Source organism: Microplitis mediator, chromosome 4, assembly GCF_029852145.1.
Source record: "Microplitis mediator isolate UGA2020A chromosome 4, iyMicMedi2.1, whole genome shotgun sequence".
Lineage (NCBI taxonomy): Eukaryota > Metazoa > Arthropoda > Insecta > Hymenoptera > Braconidae > Microplitis > Microplitis mediator.
Genome location: NC_079972.1, coordinates 11,819,872 through 11,839,573, shown reverse-complemented (window position 1 = coordinate 11,839,573; position 19,702 = coordinate 11,819,872). Strand labels below are relative to the sequence as shown.

General features: G+C 30.7%; 1 protein-coding gene and 1 long non-coding RNA gene across 4 annotated transcripts in view; one reads left to right on the top strand and one right to left on the bottom strand.

Annotated features, from left to right (window-relative positions):
• The window catches only part of LOC130667066 (uncharacterized), a 190,984-nt gene extending 178,106 nt beyond the window's left edge, over nt 1–12,878 (top strand). For 2 of the 3 annotated variants that reach the window (XR_008989792.1, XR_008989794.1), the window contains one exon: nt 11,702–12,878. This is a non-coding gene — a long non-coding RNA (uncharacterized LOC130667066). Of the gene's footprint in view, nt 1–10,131; nt 10,393–10,481; nt 10,606–11,701 lie in introns of those variants that run through there. The other variant, XR_008989793.1, reaches the window with a different exon arrangement.
• Nucleotides 12,879–17,197: 4,319 nt separating this feature from the next.
• Nucleotides 17,198–17,923, bottom strand: LOC130667227 (SAP30-binding protein-like). The gene has a single exon (XM_057468722.1). It carries the CDS (start codon nt 17,921–17,923, stop codon nt 17,198–17,200), a length of 726 nt encoding a protein of 241 aa, XP_057324705.1.
• Between the last annotated feature and the right edge of the window lie 1,779 nt (nt 17,924–19,702).

The following is a 19,702-nucleotide window of genomic DNA, read 5'->3' as shown; positions in this document are numbered from 1 at the left end:
AATTTTTTGGGGTTTTTTGGAATTTACTCAGACTTTAAATGGCTAATGTTTTAAATAAACTTCAGGTTAGTATGTGGAGGACCGAAATACATAAAAATCATGCTTAGTTAGGGTTAAAAAAATTTATAAATTTAAAAAACGGTCGATTTTTGTGTATTTTTGAGGTTTTTTAAAGTTTTCTAAAAATCTGAAGGTATACGGGTTAAACGGACCTCAGATTCGGATTCAGCGGGTCAAAATACATGGGAATAAATCGGTCCCGTCAAAAGTACAGAGAACTTATTTTTTTTTGTGTGCCGGTGTAATTAAGTTTAGTTGTATGTCAGTTTTCCATGATTATTGTTTAATAAATAATTAATGTATCAATAATTACTTGATAATAATTTATAAATTATTATTAATTAATAATTAAGTTTAGGTATTACTTATTTTTGCCTGATTATTATTTAATAAATAACTAATGTGTTAATAATCACTCAATAATAATTTCTAAATTATTATTTATTAATAATAAATTTAATTATTAGTTTGTTTTCTCTGTTTTTCAGTTTAATAATAAAAAATTATTTTATTGTATTAATCATGATATTGTTTAAAAAAAATAAAATTTGTTTAGTAATAATATTTTTAAATGTTACTTTCAATTATGACTAACCAAAGCTGCAGTAGAGCTTGAGACGCTCGGCCGCGCACTGTATTGAGAACGCTCAGCGACCGGCGCGCGGTGATAAATAAATTCATATTGTTTAAATTAATGACGAGCACTCAAATTTTCTTTTGGGATCTTAAACTTTAATAATAAACGCATGTAACCCATGAAAAAAAGTTTCATTTTTTGAGGGAGAAGTCAATGAAATTTTCATTTGTTTACTTAAAAGTTAATTAACAACGGGATAATAAACAAATAATTTTATGCTATTAATATTTTTATAAAATATAGATATTCGACAATAAATCCTGGAAATTTTGTTAATTTATCTTTAACGGTTGTTTTGGAATCTATTTTTTAATTAAAAGTACTCAAAATTTTCATTGTAAAAAAAATTGTTGTTAAAATGAAAATTTTGAAAAATCGTTTGAGGGATTAATTTTTCATAGTGACTACATACGAAAAAAATACATTGACTTAATTTTCATGACCAAGTGGAAAATGGGGGGTCCACTTGACGTGATCTTGCTCATTTAAAATTGAAAGGTTTTTTTTTAATAGTTTGTCACGATGCTCCCGCTACCTTGATACCTTCTCTATTTTTATTTAAAAAAAAACATAAAATATAACTTAAAAAAAAATATAAAACACGTTTTTACGACTTCTCATGCGGTATTTATTTTAATGAAGATGAAGAAATAAAAATGAGGTAATAATAATAGTAATAATTTAAAGTTTAGCATTTAGTAAGCGTCACTAACGCATTTTAATAAAAGATCGTAAAGTTTAAAAGGTCTGTTTACAACCTGGGGCTTTTAATGGCCTTCATGTGCATAATGTGCATAATGCTAAAGGACGAGCTTATTTATCACACAGGAAATAATGTGCACAACACACTACTATCCTCATATCGCCTGGTTATTACGCTCGTGCTGTTGCTTTAAAGTAAACTAACCAACACACTACATAACGCAGCATAATCATAATCATACTGCGTACTGAGCCATTTCCATATAATTTCTGAGAATTAAACAACTACTTTCTTCAACTCGGCTCTGCCATAATAATAATCATTATCATAACAATTTATAATAATTAAAACCATAAACAAAATTAAATATCAGTCTCGAAAATTATTTTTTATGCATAGAAAATTCCAAAGTTTGTTTAATATTCGTTACATTGTTTGACTTATTAAATCTTATAATGTATGAGAAATTCTTATATTAATATAATTTATATTATATATGGGTATATATGAGAAATTCCACTTCAATTTTCAAACTTAATTACAACGAGGTTGCCTTTGATAGCAAAAGCTGAATTTTTGAGGTAATAAGAGTTATGTTGAATTTAATTTTAAATAAACTTGAATTCTGAAACTGAATGCGTTGCATTGTTTTGAGATGATATTAATAATGATGAATTTTTTAAAAATTAATTTCTTAATTTTCCAAAAAAAAAAATAAATAAGTGGTAATTTTGGGTATGGTGTATCCCTACAAAGAATTTCTCTACATTATAAAACTTCACAAAGTTTTCCCTTACACGAATCAACTCTACAGATAAATTTTTACATCGCAGCAACTCAACAGAAGATTATTTTCAAATCGTTCCATCTCTATATGAGAATATCCCTCATATTAAAAATCTCTACAGCGATCATTTTTACATAGCGCTAAGTTCAAACAGTAGAATTTTTGTTTTGACATTTTATTAATTAAGTAGATTAATTATATAAAAGAATGAATGAATAAAAGTGAAATGAAATTATTCAAATATTTCAAGTGATAATTCACCCCAACACAAATTCAGAAAATCTAGCAGTTGCTGGTTAAAACTGGTGGTCTTGTGTTAACTTTCTGTATCAATTATTATTTAATTAATATTCTTTGTTGTCTTTATATTTTTATTTTTAATAAATTATTAATTGTCGAATAAGACAACCGTGGTACTGTTAAAAAATGATTTAAAATTAGTGAACATACAGCAATCGCTGGTTTTTCTAAATTTGCGTTGCGGCAAATCATCACTTTGGTAATATTTAAATAATTTCATTTCACTTTCAATCATTCATTTTTTTATACAATTAATCTACTTTATTAATAAAATGTTAAAACAAAAATTCTACTGTTTGAACTTAACGCTAAAAATGATCGCTCTAGAGATTTTTAAAATGAGAGATATTCTCATGTAGAGATGGAACGATTTTAAAATAATCTTCTGTCGAGTTGTTGCGATGTAAAAATTTATCTGTAGAGTTGATTCGTGTGGGTAAAAACTTTGTGAAGTTTTGTAATGTAGAGAAATTCTCTGTAGGGATGCACCACACCCGTAATTTTTATGAATGCCCATTTTGTAAAATCCTCATTTCGAAAAGTAAAAGACAAAATTAGCTGTTACTTTAATAATTATTTATTAAAGTAATAAAATAAAATAAAATGAAATCCAAGAAAATTATTTGTATTTGGTCGTCTGGTAACTAAACGAGCGCTAAACTCGTGAAAACATCCCTTGGGCAATATCCTTGCTCGCAAATCACAGCTTAGCTTCTTCGTCCGTGCGCACCACCCGTTTATACACACAGAAACCCACACAATGTAAACTTTTACTGTTATAGCGAATATTTTATGACGATATTGTAAAATTAAAAAGCGTCGCTGGCACCCTACTCAAGCATCAGCCCAAGTGTTCGGCTTCTGTCTGGTGTGATAATAAGGGGTGTCGTAACCCGTAACACAGCAATACCGAGAGCAGTATCCGAGGATGAAGATGATCTAGGTCCTAGATTTTTTTTTATTATTTAATACAATCCAGCCTAAGATCCTTCGGCTCTTTTTTCATCACACGTGTATGTCTACACCATATGCCCCCACTACAATAATAACTATATACTTTACTTTGCTTTATATATATATGTGTCGATATCAAAGAACTAAAACCCTCAATAGTACGGTTTTAAAGCGAATTTTTTAGGGGAACGGCAGACCGCTATTTGACTTTCATTACGTCTCATATGTGAAGGGCTAAATTTATCGGACAGATTTAACAGATAAGCGAATCACGTAGCGACAGAAATAAAGTTCATGTGCACCCTGTTATTGTTTGTTCAATCTTCATACTATATACGTATAATATATGAGTGGCAATTGGGTTTTCATACCGAATTTTTCAATCCGTATCAATTCAACATGTATATAAATGTCTCTTTGTACTTGTATATATATTTGGGTTCCAAATAATAATGTGTGCATGTGTGATCGTAAATCAAATGTGAAAGGAAATTTACAGATTACCGTGATAAATAAAGCTTCATATTGCACGTGCACTCTGTGCAATTATCTAAGTACATAATTGACAGTATGCTTGCGATATTTGGTCCTTTAGAATTAAATATTTAAGATTAATGGTTATGACATTTGTCTATATATATTGCGTATGACCATCATAATCATTAAAGTTAATTAGCACAGACAACTTTTTTAACCCAGCAGAATTGAGATTCTTGCAGTACAAAAACATTAATTTGATTCCAGTGGCAAATTTTTGAGTTACTGGTTTAATTAATAAAATAATAATTAATATGAAAAGTTTGATAAGTCAAAATATTACCATAACTACATCTTAAAGACACTGAAGCTCTGTAACCATTAATTAGTGATGTAAATACGAAAATATTTATCTTACACCCAAATTTACTTTTGGTAATAGAGGTTACGAAACAATACAATGAGGATAGTGTATTGTGATGAATAAGCGAGAATAATCACAAGGGGCTTCACATTTCTCTTGTTATGCGAGAACATACTCTCTCAGTCTTATTATTGAGGGTCGTCCATGCACGTTCATACGCACGTACATACGCACGTCACACAAGGTTCCAAGTCCTAAATTCTCTCTTAAAGCCCGACTGACAAGGGAGCAATTTGCCAGTTGTTTAAGTACCAAGTGTTAAGTGCTCTGTCGTTTATGTTTCGCCATTATTGTTTTATGTTTTCGACGCCCCCATTGCTCTCGCATCGGTTTCCTCCGCGTATCTTTACGCACAACCGCGAACATATATACATGTGCAGAAATACATAGAAATTGGAATGTAATTTAATGATGCGAGAATAGAACTGTTAGATTTTTCGATTACGTCTTGCTACTAAAATTACCGATTAAAATTACTTAGGCTTTATGCAGCAACTAAACTAAGCACTAAAAGTAAAAAACTTTAGCACTAAATATTATAATAGCCAAAGTCATTTAGAGATCTTAATGTTGTTATCTGACTCAAAAATGACGAAATGTCTGCATGCATACCCAGAAAAAGTTTCTGCACTTACTATGATGCTTGAACATCAAAATTTGACTTATTAATTAAAATTTAAAAAATGAAAATGCATTATGCCAACGTAATATTGTTGTTATTATTATTATTGTTGTTATGAAACTCGATAAAACTTGAAGTAGATGTGAATAAATTATATATTGTGAAATGGTGATGAGAAAGCATTGACGTGCTAAAGTGTGTAGAGAGTATGTATGACAGAGGACGAAATTTAAGCGAAAATTTTGTTGAGTTAAGATTTTCATGGCTGCATTTCAGCATGGTAGTAAAGCAAAGTTTAATCATCTGTCGGATTAACACGTGAATTTCATTTGGTTTTACGACTTTTCGAGACCCCTACACTCCGTGGACGCATAAGTTTCCGGGGAGTTTTAAATCTCCAAGTTAAAATTTACGGATTTTATGCTGATACATGCTAATATCGATTAATTTTTTAGTGTTGAATAGTATTCATTTCTAAAATTAATTGAATAGTTAATTTTTCAAAGGGAAAATGAATTATTTAATTCATTATTATTTAGTGCACATAATTAACAGTCCGTAGTTTTTTTTTATTTCAAAGACTAAAGTCGTGGGAAGTAAAAAATTCAAAATTAATTTTTTTTTCATAGTGATACATTTGTATTGGTATATACTATTGTAATAGGAAATTACAAAAAATTAAAAAAAAATTTTTTGTTTGAACAAACCGTGAAATGAATAAAAATAACAGGACAAATTATTTTTTTTATTTTCCACAATTTTAAATACTGAAGCGCATAAAAAATTGAGGTAATAATACTTCAAATAATTAAACTGGCATTTATCAAAATGTAACATTTAGAAGCATCTGTTACACTGAGAAAAAAATGTAATTTTTCACTGTTCTCCATACTATTAAATTAATAGGAAAATATGAAAAAATAATTGAAGCAATAAAAGTAAAATGTAAAAAAATAATTTGATACAATATGAATGAATAAGCGGTGAGTATAAACATATCTCTTGATACATTTGCGGACGACGGTGGCACTCACGCGCTCACGCACTCACGCACGTACCGACGTCCCAGCACGTTTTGACCCCCGTACACATCTATTGTTTCTACTATACACCCGCATATCCAACGCAATATATCTCCAGAACCCTTATTGCTGAGGGTAGTTTGTCATGTTAATTTCGCTTTCGCGAATCCGTGAGGGTGGCTGAAGCTTTTAACGCACTGCCACCGTCCGTTTCTTTCTCTTCCTCATCCTCATTCTCGTTCTCATTCTCGTCATTTCTCTTCTCTTCTCTTCTCTTCTCATCACTATATATATATTTATATTTATACTTACACATATATACACAACTATTACCACTACCTTTACCCCTCGGTCTCACGTATATTTATATACCGAGTCAGCGTCATATCCGAGAGATGCAAATCTATCCCCGACGACGCCACCGATGAAAGGGTTAACTCAACTGTCGGTCATTAATATGCTAATAGTTTTCGAGTTTCGAGATTCTGGCTTATGAGAGTTATTATCGCTGCGTAATGACCCGAGAGGATTTTTAACGGAAGGGTTACCTCGTGGTTCCGGTCCACGACATTGTATACATTTTTTATTTTTTATTTATATTTATTTTCATTCAACTTGATATTTATTATCTCAACTCAAGTACATTCACATCCAATTGGTTTTTATTTACTGGAGCTTGATAACGATTTATTTTACACAGAAAAAAATAATTTCTGGACGCAAGAATTTTTTTGTATTATAAATTGAACACAAAAATTTTCTTGGGACGAGAAAAAATTTATTGACTCAAAAAGTTTTTTCTTGCTCTGAGAAAATTCATTCTCGCCGTGAGTAAATTTCTGTTTTCAATTCATAATGCAAAAAATTTCTTGGGCTGGGAAAAAAATTTCTTGGGGCGAGTAAAAAATTCTTGTGCCAAGCAATCCTTTTCTGTGTAGATTTTTCAAATATTCATTTATTTTTAGTTTCCTTCTATTTACTGAATCATGAATTTTTCTTTCACTTTAAATTCAATATATGAGTAAATAGTACGTAGATAATAAAACTGTCTATAAATTTTGTAACTAAAATTTTTAAAGACCGAATTGTTAAATTAGTCATTAATAAAAAATAGACAAAAAATTTTTACAGCCAAAGTAAACTTAAAATTTATCATCAGTCTCTTATTTTATTTCGTTTATTTTTTTTTAGTATAAAAATAAAAATAAACGAAGAGTGCAACTAGTCGATAACTCGTAAAACGTCAAGGACATTAAACTAACTTGATCGACGTCCCCGAAAAATTAGCATTCCAATTTGACTTTTAGCCCGACCCCCGCTCGTAAACTTTGATAATTAACGTCTTTCCCTATCGCCCGGTCGCAAGAGCAAACGCAGCCTCCTTCGTTCACTTGCAAGCCTTCGTGTCTTTGTCTTCATATAAATATACATATATATGTATACGTAATCTCATTACTCAGTGCGACTTATAAATGGTTATTAACTCGGAAAGGCTCGTTATCGCAATTTAAACGTTCGTAAAATGTAACATTCTTTCTTGCTCTCAGATCTGCTATTACAGGATCAACCCGTGACTTTTTAATAGCAAGATACATCTTTTTTTTTGCTGCCATCTTAACAATTTGTAATCCACGATCTCTTTTTTTTCTTTTTTAGTTCTTCATCATGTTTTATTTTTTAACTTTTACTCTTATATTTAACCTTTTATGCGTGTTTGTCAAAGTGTATTTTTGCGACAAAGTACTGGCAGTAAAATTATGTAAGTTAAAAGTTGAGAATTAAAAAAAAGTTAAAATGAAATGTAAAACGAAAAGACTTGCTTTTGATGCCTTGATTCCTGGTTGTACAGTAATGAGGAAGTTCAACGGAGAGATCCTTTCAAGAATACTTTTATCGTTGCCTGGATTTGATAATTATGAGGATTATTTTCCACTTTTAGTAATAATACATAAAAAAAAATAAAGTATAAAATAAAGAATTGGGGAGTTATACTTATCACCAGACCGCGAATTAAAATTTAACAAATCCGCTCATTAAAATCTAGTGCCTAAATATTTTTTTATTTAGTCCTTTTTTTGTTATTCATTATTTATTATTTTTTTTTGCTTTCGTTATTAAAAGAAAACAAGCCAAGGTGGTGAGAAAACAGAGCAGAGAAAGAGGAAGAGAGGCAAGAGAAATTTGAAAGACATGATCGTGCGAACGCACTTGACTTTGTGTCGTCGATTTTAATTGAGCCACCGAGCAGCTAGAATCCTAATTAATTTAAAACCCAAGTTAATTAGCGAGTTTTAATTGACCCTCGTGAGAACCCTCGTCGTGACGGTTTTGGCTCCTGTGACCGAAACCCAGCAACCAGAGCTGAATATTCACGATACAGTCGGAAACCGCAATCATGTCTAATCTACAATCCGATTCAAATAGTGCTAGGGGCAAAATGGATCTCCGAAAAATTACGATAGACTTTTTTTTTACTCTGTGTCCTTTTTGCCAAATAATCATTTGGTTCCACCATGAACTGGCCATCGAGAAAATTTTGAATCTGGGGTAAAATTTTTTTTTTTTTTCAAATCTTGTAAAGTATTTACACAAAATCTGATGATTCCTAATTGACCTCATATTTATTTTTTATTAAAAATTTTAAGAGATAAATTTCGACGTGTAGAAATTAATTTATTACGTACATCAAATTTACTTATTGAATATTCATGAATAAAATAATACCAAGTACTTAAATAAACAAGGAGCTTAAAGTACTCAAGAATTACTTAAAATAAAATAAATAATTGGCTTCTTATTATGATACTCAAAGCGACTGCAAAACAATAATTGCCAATTATGCTAATAATTGCACGAATCTCATTACTAAAAAAAAATTTTAGATTCTGTAGAAGCTTATCTCCAAAAAATAAAAAAACGTCGCTTCCTGAAACGAAATTATTAAATTAAACGATCTGTATCTTATTATATTTATCTCATTTTATTACATCAGATTGTCATTCTAAAATTGGGTGTCTCGCTCCGACATCCTTATACTTGTGGCACTTGTACTTGTCCTTATGTCCCACGAGGCACTTTGCCCCGCGTTACACACAAGGGTTCACTCCCGCGACTACACCCGCTCTGTAACGCCATGGCAACCCCTATGTAATAATTATGCTTTTCTTTTTATGTCCGCGTCATTTCATTGGTTGTATCTATGTAAAAACTTGAACCTATATAACAAGACGGCATTATTATCGGAATCCCGGGAAGGACGTAAGTATTGTATACATTACGATGTACAAAGAGGGAGTTCATCCAAAAACTTAAATCGGGGGTTGTTAAATAAGGGTCGATACGATTTAAAGACATCTAGCTAATCGGAATCTACATCCCCTATTTTTCAATTTATACGCGTGAAAAAATTTTTTTTTTATACAAATCACTGGTAATTTTACTAATAAAAAAAAATTATAAGTTATAAAAACACTCAAAAAATTAAGTGATTGTTTTATTGTCCTAAATTTTGAATTCCAATCATCTAGAATGATTCGAAAGTTTTTGAATGCAAAGATAGTTAGTGTTATAATTTTCTTTAATAGAGATAATAATATCAGGATGGTAAAAATAACCATCAGGATGATAACAGTTACTATCAGGGATTGTAATTAGTATTATTACGATCTAGATGATTTATACAATCATCTAGATAATATTCACTACTATCGGATTGATAGTAAAAATTTCACCATCACTAGATGATAATTCCTATCATTTAATTTTCTGAGTGAAGCTCAGAAAGTTATTTCTTTGCTTCAGTAAATTTTTTCTCGCCCCCAGAAAATTTTCCTTCTCAAGTCATAACGCAAAAATTTTCTTGAGGCGAGTCAAAATTTTTCGCGCCAAAAAATCATTTTTTTCTGTGTTCATCAAAATTATTTTTATTCCAAGTGAATTATTCATATTTAATAAGACACTAATTAATTTAAGCAGTTTACAATTAACATTAAACGCGATTTCATAAAAATATCAAATATATTTATATTACGTGGTTAACTAATAATAAATATATGACTTATTTAATTTTGAATTATTTTGAAATTTAAATTAATTAAATTACAGTCTGCACAGAGATAAAATTTTTGAAAAGATGTTTTTTACAGAAAGCGAGTATGAATAAAATAAATAACTGCACAGCAGTGATACCCAAGCCTCGTTATTCATATATAAATGCAAACCAGACATAGTAAACGACTCTGCAGTAAAGTATTAGATTTTCAACGTCTCGACAGTGTAAGCATTGAGAGCCAGAGGTATCGTCTGCTGGTAGGGTTGAGAGGGGAATCTAAAGTCTGTATACTCTGGAGACGAGGGTATACAATCTCAGAGTGCAACAATCGCACGCATCATAATGTAGTAATGTAGTAAGTAATATAGCGAGTAAAAGAATAATAAAATAGTATTTGTATAGAATGTACGTGTGTATATAAATATGTAATGGTGCTTTTCACAGAGTTATATCGCGACTTGCGCCACGTAGTCGCCCACGCCGGGAGGTAACACGTTTCGCGCACGTTCCACCGACTAGAGGTTTGTAATCGTATGGAAATAAGGTGCTAAGAAGAAGTTAAGGCAACTATGTTTGCTCAAGTGGCGCCAGTCGCCTAGTCATTCTTTTTGTTTTATTTTTTTTTTCTATGGTTTTAATTTTTATCCATTTGACGATTTCATTTCTACACGGTAAAAAATCACCGGGGTAAGTCCAAGCGGTGTAGGTGTTAAAATCGGCGGTGTTAAATTTCAACACCGAAAGCGGTGTTAAAATAACGCCGCCACCGGTGTAAATATTCTAGACCGGTGTTAAAGTAACGCCGCCACCGGTGTAAATATTCTAGACCGCGGTGCTAAAATAACGCCGCCGCCGGTGTAATTTCATTTTAACACCGGGCAGAGTTAAAATGAGTCCATTTTTAACACCGCTCTTTTTACAGTGCATGATTGTATTATGTCTAATAATAAATTAAATGAACAATGCAAGTTTTAATAGCCGACCCCAATTACAAATTGGGTCAAAAGTTCTCCTGCAGCGATTTCTCAAAAGCTGCCGCCTTTCCGTTGGTCACGACCTCGGACGTATTTTAATAGCAGACAATTTATAGTATAAATTTACGAAAACAAGGCTCTTTTGATGTATTTTAAATAGGAAAAATTTTATTGTACGGATTGGATACAAAAGAAAATATTTCTGTGGAGTACAAAGACTTTTTGATACAGGTTACTAACCAGAACCAGTTTTCATTTTATTTAATATAGTTGATTCTCGTTTTGTGCAAGTGGTTGAGTGGGCGAAATGTTTCTCATAAATTTTCCAGTCACACTGCTGTCAAACTCACATTTATTTTAAATAAAAATAAACCAACGAATAAAATACATGTACATTATAAAAAATCTAACTTAAATTTTTTAACAAGATTTATCAAGTGCCAAAAATGGTCATCATCAAAAATTATTTCTTACTCCTTTTTATTTTATGTCAGGGCTTTATTCCACCAAAGCTGTATATACGAGATTATTCACGTCGTGCCCGAAATCATGGGAATAAATTCCTTGCGTCTTCTCGAAAGTTACCCCTGAAGAAAAAAAATATAAATAAAATGGAACATATCAAAATATTCTTAAAAAATTTGATGATTTTTTTTTATTGTAATGAAATGTTGGTATTCTGTGTTACAGAAAATTTCAGGCAGTAATTGTTGAGCAAAACTAGAAGAAAGGTGCAGCTACAGTATCAAAAAAATTTCAAGTTTCACGATACACGGAGAGAAGTGAATAGTATATTCTCCAATGTAACATAGTAATTATTAGCATGTTGCATGGTAACGCAAGTTTTTGAGTTGTATTTTTTATTTGACATAGTAATTTGTCCGATTTTGAATGGTAACGCTAGCCATGCTAGCATGGTAATCATTCATATGCTACATTGGATCCAATAATTCGAATTATTCAAATTTCGATGAAGCTGCTTCCAACTCAAGGTAGTAAGTTTAATATTACAATAAGGTTTTAGAAATTAAAAATTAGGTTATTTAATTAATAATAAATAAATTTTTAACTGATTTAAAGAATTTTTAAATAAAACAATAACTATTAACATTAACATATTTTAACATGGGTTAGTTGTGTTAGAAAAATAATATAATAATTTCATTATTTCTTGAAAATACATTTAATTAATATTTTATTGTAAGTAAAATGATTAATAATAATTATGAATTATTAATGTAGAGAAAGTTAACAATTATCTAAATTAAAAATATTAAATCCAACGCTTTGGAATATACATTTTTCCGTCTGCAGCATTGACGAAACGTGTGGTAGAATAACATTTTAAATCGGAATACAATAGACAATGATACTTGTCAAATAATACTTGAGTTTCGTATGATTGATAGAGTTCATTAAAATAATATTCATTGATGTAAGTAGTAATTAAGATTAATATATGTACAGGTTATATTAAACGTATATACTACATAGCAGCGCTTAATATTAAGCTGCCTTCACGCTATACAGCATGGGACTCAGTACCATTCTAGCATGGCTTTGATTACTGTGCTACAAAGTAATATTTACCAGTAGCATGATTACTATGTAGTATGGTAAATATTGCCAGAAGAATGGTAATCATTCCCATGGTACATAGTGTAGATTCCTATGCTTTAAAAAATAGGACTGGTTACCACGTAGAATGGTAATTATTACCATTCTCTTCTCTCCGTACAGAGCTAGAAAATGTTTTGGAGCTAAATTTTTGAACATACATAATATAATGAACAGTAATTAGGAGATAATTGAACAAAATTCGGTACCATGATCAAAATGATTCTTAAATTTTTTTTTAATTTTTCTTGATGCTTTTATTTGAATTGTATTCATTATTAAATTATAGATGTTAATTATCACAATTGACACTTTGTTGAAAATAATAAAAATAAACAAAATTTGAATGGTAATTGAAAATTTGTATTATTTGAGTTCCTCAAGTGTAAAAGTAACTGAGTAACCTAATTTGCAATGTATATCCTTAATTTATTATCCTGAAATCCTTCCCTCAACTCTTTTTATTTAATGTATTTTTGAAAAATCGAGCTGTCTACTTGAGTCACTACTTTTCTGCCAGTAAAATGTATAACACTACTGAAACTTTTTTTTTCTTGCCGCTAATTAAAAAAAATGTATCAAGCAAATGATTGAGATGATCAAAGATTATTATTATTTATTGTGTAATCCATGTCAACGTTCAATTTCGTAAAAGTCGCGTCTGCTGGATTATTTACGTCGTGACCAAGACGATGGAAATTTCTTTCCGCCTTTTCAATAAAACCCCGGGAAAAAATAAAAAGGAGTCTTCAAGTAGACCGAAGCTGACTACCATCAAGAAAAGTATATAAAGAATAAATATAAGTGCTCGGATAAAGATGGAGGATGGCATCATCATCAAGAGGGACGGTTTTAAATATTTTTTTATTTAAAGTATGGAGAAGAACATATAGAATGGGATAGAAAGAAAAATGGTAAGAAACCGGTGTATAGGTTGAGTTTAGAGGGTTGTTTGGAATTGTTTAGGGGCTTGTCGGGTATAATCACTGCGGCATTTTCAGGGACCTTACACGACTTATTTTCCTTCTTTTCCTTCGACAAGATTTTTTTTCTGTCCTTTGTCTCAGATCCTCTGTCCTCGTTGACGGTGCACTTTACCTCTTCTCCGGCTCAAGAATCTTTCACAAGACACCCTCGTACACCCTACAATACTACTCTTCATTCCCTTCATCGCCTTCCTCATCGTCCCCTTACACTATTTTCTCGGCGGTGGCGGTGGCACTGGCATTGTGTCCCTTTCAGTCCCAAGGGATTGTAGGACCAACACGCCGAGATATCGGATCTATTTTTTAAGCCGAGGGTGCTGAGACTTTACACTTCTTCTTGCAAGAAGAGACGTTCTGACGGTGCTAGAGCTAGAGTGAGATGAAAGTGTGCTGAGACGATAGAAGAATGTTGTGCGTTAGCTCGGCTGGCTAGATGGCTGCCCAACAAGGGATGAAAAAAGTTTAAAGAAAAAAAATAAAGTATACGTCTCGAGGGGTGAAATCAAGCCGCGAAGAAAATTAAAATGACGAACCGAAGGCTTGGATTCGCTTCTGAAGTGAAAGGATCTTCAAGATATTCATGCGAATGTTCTTCTTATTTTTTTCTCGTTATGATACTTTCCTTCAATACTTTCAAAAGATTAAATTTATGTTAATATTTTACGTATCTCTTTTTTATAATGACGGGTTTCAATCTGAATTCAAATACCAGGAAAATATTTAAATATCTTTTCGTAATTGTTAAAAGGACAGCAAATGTAAAACTACACGGTAAGAAATGCATGGCGTTCAACACCATGCTGGTATGGTCTCAAGACAGACACTAAAATAGTATGTGCAATATTCCAAGACAGTATTGTAACGAGTCCCAGAAGTATGCCGTTATTTACTATACTGTATAGTACTGGAGCTATTGTATTGCTTACACGTATGCATATCAGGCACGGCGAAACAGCATGGTCGTGAGACCCAACTACAACGCCGAGGGCACAATGCTACTAGTTTTTCCCGCCATAATTTCTGGCGTGTCAATCAATGTATACTATCGTATTACTACCAAAACTATATAGATGTCGTTAGACTAGGTTTATCGGCCAGAAACAATGTGGATACGGCAACGCAATATGGGCCTGACGGCCATACTGTCATTACGGCGTCCGTGACTATTGCCAATGTTACTATTCCCGCAATGGTTGAATAATCTATGCATACAATTTTGTAACCTATCAAAATCTTCGATACCACACAGTATGGCGTTGACGCCCATACTGGCATAGTGATATCCGCAAAATATTTCTTACCGTGTAATAAAGTTATTTTTTTTTTTTTTTTATAAGTTTTTTTTCAAATTTCACTTTTTAAATTTAATCAAAAGTTCAGTTCACTACCATGCCCTTTAATTATAATATAATAAATCTATCAGCAGTTAAAATTTTAATTTAACTGCCGTATATTCATATTTTTTCTTCTCATAAAAAATTTTGAAATTTACTACGGCGTTAATTATCCAGGATGTCTTACTAAATATTCAGTCCTCTTATACCGCAACAAAAAAATAGTAAATATCACTTTATTAGCAAATCGCTTAATTTAAAATCCTCAGAATCATAATGTCAGCCGATAAAATAAATCACATGCTCGTAAAGACCATCCGTCATGTCTTGGTGCACTAGCCACACCAATAATGACGTGGCCATCAGCTCTTTATAATATCTCTCCATATACTTATACATACATATATATACATCCATTGAAAAGTATTTTTATTAGATGTGTACTGGTTTAGTGTAGTGTCGCTGCGGTTGTAACATAGTTTAGTGCCAACGCACGAATGCTTAGGCGCGATGTGATCCAGTCGACAGCCTGGCTATATTTCTTTATTTAATGTTGGCAGTAACGCCTTGATGGCAATCCGTTTTTATTCTTACGCTGAGTCAGCTTTACAAAGGTACGCCATCATCAACATCATCATGCCGACTTTTCAGAACACTGTCTCCAGATACCCACTTTTCTTCTCTTATATATATAATGCCCAGCATTTATATTATCCCATATTTTTTATTTACTATTCCATTGTAATAAACGAATTGTAATAGTCCACTATGACTTTAAAGTTCTTCTTCAAAGTAACAACGTCCTCATTTTATTTATCTTTTTATTTTTCAATCCTACATTTTTTTATTTTTTATATTTATAAATATATATCTTATATAATATATTGCTAAATGATATTGGGTTATTGTATTTTTTGCAATTGTACTTAAACAAACCTCCATAAAACTGAGAAAGTTTTTTATGGGTTATTATACGCGGTCGCATATACAAACCAATAAAATGGAAAATAATATTTTTCTACCGAGTATTGTACGTTTTGTGTGCAACCAATCCCTTTAGCTATTCTTATATATAGATATATATTTTTTATATAAATATAAAGATATATATTCACCAGTTGTTTCGCTTTATAAGACGAAAATATAAGCAATAGTACGAAGCGTTGGAAATTGTTTGCATTTATCCGGCATATTTTACGATATATTTATTTCTCTGGGCTGTCTTTACTCGGCTGTCAGTCACACAACAGATGCTACTGAAAAACGCGGACACCAGTCAAGTAAAGTAAGCCGGATTTTTGGTAGGGTGTGCACGATGCTAAGATATAAGGAAGAATATATACCGAAAAAATAATCTATATATCACGTAGCAAGTCGAAACATAAAATGCACGTTAGTAAAAGATCAAATACTACCAAACCACTAACTCTCCCGACTCTAGTAAAGTGTACGATCGGCGGATGGGATTGGGGTGGGTTTTTGACGTTTCTCTTTTTGGTTACGGCACCACGGAATTTACTGAGCGATGAAAACGTTATGGGTTTATCAATATTTACCAGATACATATACACATAAATATATATTTTTTCATAGTAATAATTCTGTTAAAAGCATTTTTCGTACAAATATACATATTGATCAAATGGAAAGTTGACAAGACGGGGGTAAAATGAGATAATAATTTAACGAGAAATTTTTTTTTATTTAAAAAAATTAATTGGTCGTTTTTACAGAAAAGTTGGGCATACCCCAATGAAAAAAATTTATAAAAAAAATATATGTTAAAATATAAAAAAAATATATTTTTCATAAAAAAAAAATATATAAATATATATAAAATATGTATAAAAAATATATTTTTAATAGCTAACTTTTGGCCGATTTTCGTATATATTTTAAATATATTAAAATTATATTTTAGAGTACATAAAAAATATAATTATGGAAATATAAAAAACATATATAAAAAATATATTTTTTATCTAAATTTTATATATTTTTTTCCTAGGTTAGTTAGTTGAAATAAAAATAAATTTTTGATAGATTTGAACTCGGATTGATTTTAATTTATTTTCGCGTGAATTTTGATGATTCTAAAAACTAATTTTTAAAGAAATTGGCTTAAATTAATTAATAAATACTTAAAATTAATGGAAGGACAATATAAAAAAGTTAATAAGTTCATTTTGAAAATTAAAAACATATATTTACAAATATACATCATTTTTATACAAGCACATACAAAAATATTAACAAAGACGTAATACACTTTGTCTATTATAATTTACATTGGTATCATTAAGCTGCCATTTTCTTTTTCTTGAAGTTTCATTAGTAGCGATTGGAATATTTTTTGGGGCTGGGAGCTTAGTTGCAGTACAAGTAACTGCAATATTTGTTGGAGATGGACGTTTAGCTACACCAGAAGTAACTTTAACACTTGCTTTTCTTCTTTTTGAATTTTCCATTTGTCTCATAGTATCTTGCTGCGCAATATCAAGTTGGTCATAATAAGACTCTTTGCCAAACTTGAGTGGATCATACAAACTTGGTGGAAAATTGGTGCCTAGTTCATCAATCTTGCAATGCTGAATGAGTTTATTGAGAAGTGACGGATTTCTAAATGATTTACGTTTTTGGATTTCCACATTCATATCCAAATTGCCGAATTCTGCAAGCTTGGCAAAGTGATTAAATTTTTCCTGTAAATCAGCAGGATATTGCCCTGAAGGTGCAGGGGGAATAAGTACGTCGTCTTCATCGGACTCATAATCCAAAACCAAATTATTTTTGATATCGTTCGACTGTTCAGGCGTTGATGGCTTGTTGACTTGGACATTCTGTGGAATGATAACCTGTGAGGTGATAGAGCTTTCCTGATGATGATGACCATCGTCTATACATTCATCAATCTCATCCTCTGAATCAGTGTAAGCGGCGGTAATAGAAGCAAGAGCAGAGCTTTTTACAGACATTATTAGTTGATTTTGAGTGTCCAATTTATAAAAAATATTATTTTGTGTCGAAACTCACCAGTATATTGGGAATGATGATTGCACGTGGTTTTTTTTCACTTAACCTTTCTTTTACTGGATTTTCTTGAATGATCAACTATTAACGAGATACTTGGATGCCTGAATTTATGAAATAAGTTCTATGAAAATAGAAATTTATTTTATCTTGATACACTAAGTTTGATTAAAAAAATTTATTTTTTTGAATGCGATATAATAAATATAAATTTTTTTTCACCATGCGGTCAGCCTCTTTCCACAATGGAACTTAAAGTAATGGTTTCAAAACGTTTAGGGGCTGTAGGTGTCGGCGTGGATGCGCGTGCGACCGTAGCGCCACTACGTGTTCGTTGATAGCTTGTTCGAAATGAATCATTAGACCTGTATTTGGACTGTGGTGTCGACTCTAGTCCTTAATACATGTAGATAATTACACATAATTATTATTACTATCATAAATGAGTAAAATGCAACCTAACCTCATGTAGAATAAACCTAACCTCATTTGGAATAGATATCTACTTTCTTTTTAAATAATTATGCATTTATTACTTACTTCTTTTTAATGCTGCCACTTACTATTTTTATGAATTTATCACCTATATGATATTAATCAAACAGTTATCAAATTTCTGAGCTTAGAAAGTTACGCTGTAACTTTTTATCACTTGCCAATTTTATGAGTTAATTATTTACAAAGTATTTAATAAAATAATATAAAATACTTAATTTCTATTAATATTAAAAGTGAATGAAAAATTTTGTACATTAATTATCCACATTTATTTGAATTTTTATTTGGAAAAATTCAAAGTAAAGTTTTAAAACATAGTAAAATTATGTTTCAACTTAACTGACCTGATCTTCTTCTATAAAATCATCGATGGATTGATCGATTCGCCTGATATACTAGGAAGCTTTGGTATAGTCTGTAATAAACCATGTCTCAGGAGCAATCGAATAATTAACACGCTAAGATCTAACAAAAACTACGTAATTAGTGGACCGTAGAATAAATTAGCTAACCAAGTCAACGAGTTCAATTCGGACATCGATTATTTTGGTGGATCTCTATCAGTATTTCACTTAAATATTACAAATCTCTTAAATAATTAATCAAGTTTTTTCTTTCCTCAGTCAAAAAGTCAAAGTTGAATTACACTTATTCAAAAAATTAAAGGAACAAAAAAATTTTATCGTTTGAAAATATATTATTTCAAATATATTGTTAATACATTTTTTTTATGTTTTTATTTTATACATCTATTTTTTATATGTTCTAAGATATATTTTTAATATATTTAAAATACATTTAAAATATATAAAATATATACGAAAATCAGCCAAAAGTTAGCTATTAAAAATATATTTTTTATACATGTTTATATATTTTTTATGTATTTTTTTTTTATATGAAAAATATATTTTTTTTATAAATTTGTTTCATGGGGGTATTGGTCACTCAGAGCAAAAATTCTTTGTAAATTATATTTATTACCAATACTGTATATTTTTTATTCATATAATTCAATTTTGAATAAAAATCAAAAGTTTACTTGAATTGATGATTAAAAATAAATTTTTACTGAATCTTGGGATAGTCAGATTGCCTCACCATAAACATAAAAACGCGTAGAGTTAGAAAAAAATTTTAATTATCTTTAGTTAAAAAATTTAATTCGTCATCTTCTGTGTGCGTTAAATAAATTTTCTTTAATAGTGTTTCATTTTGCCCCGATT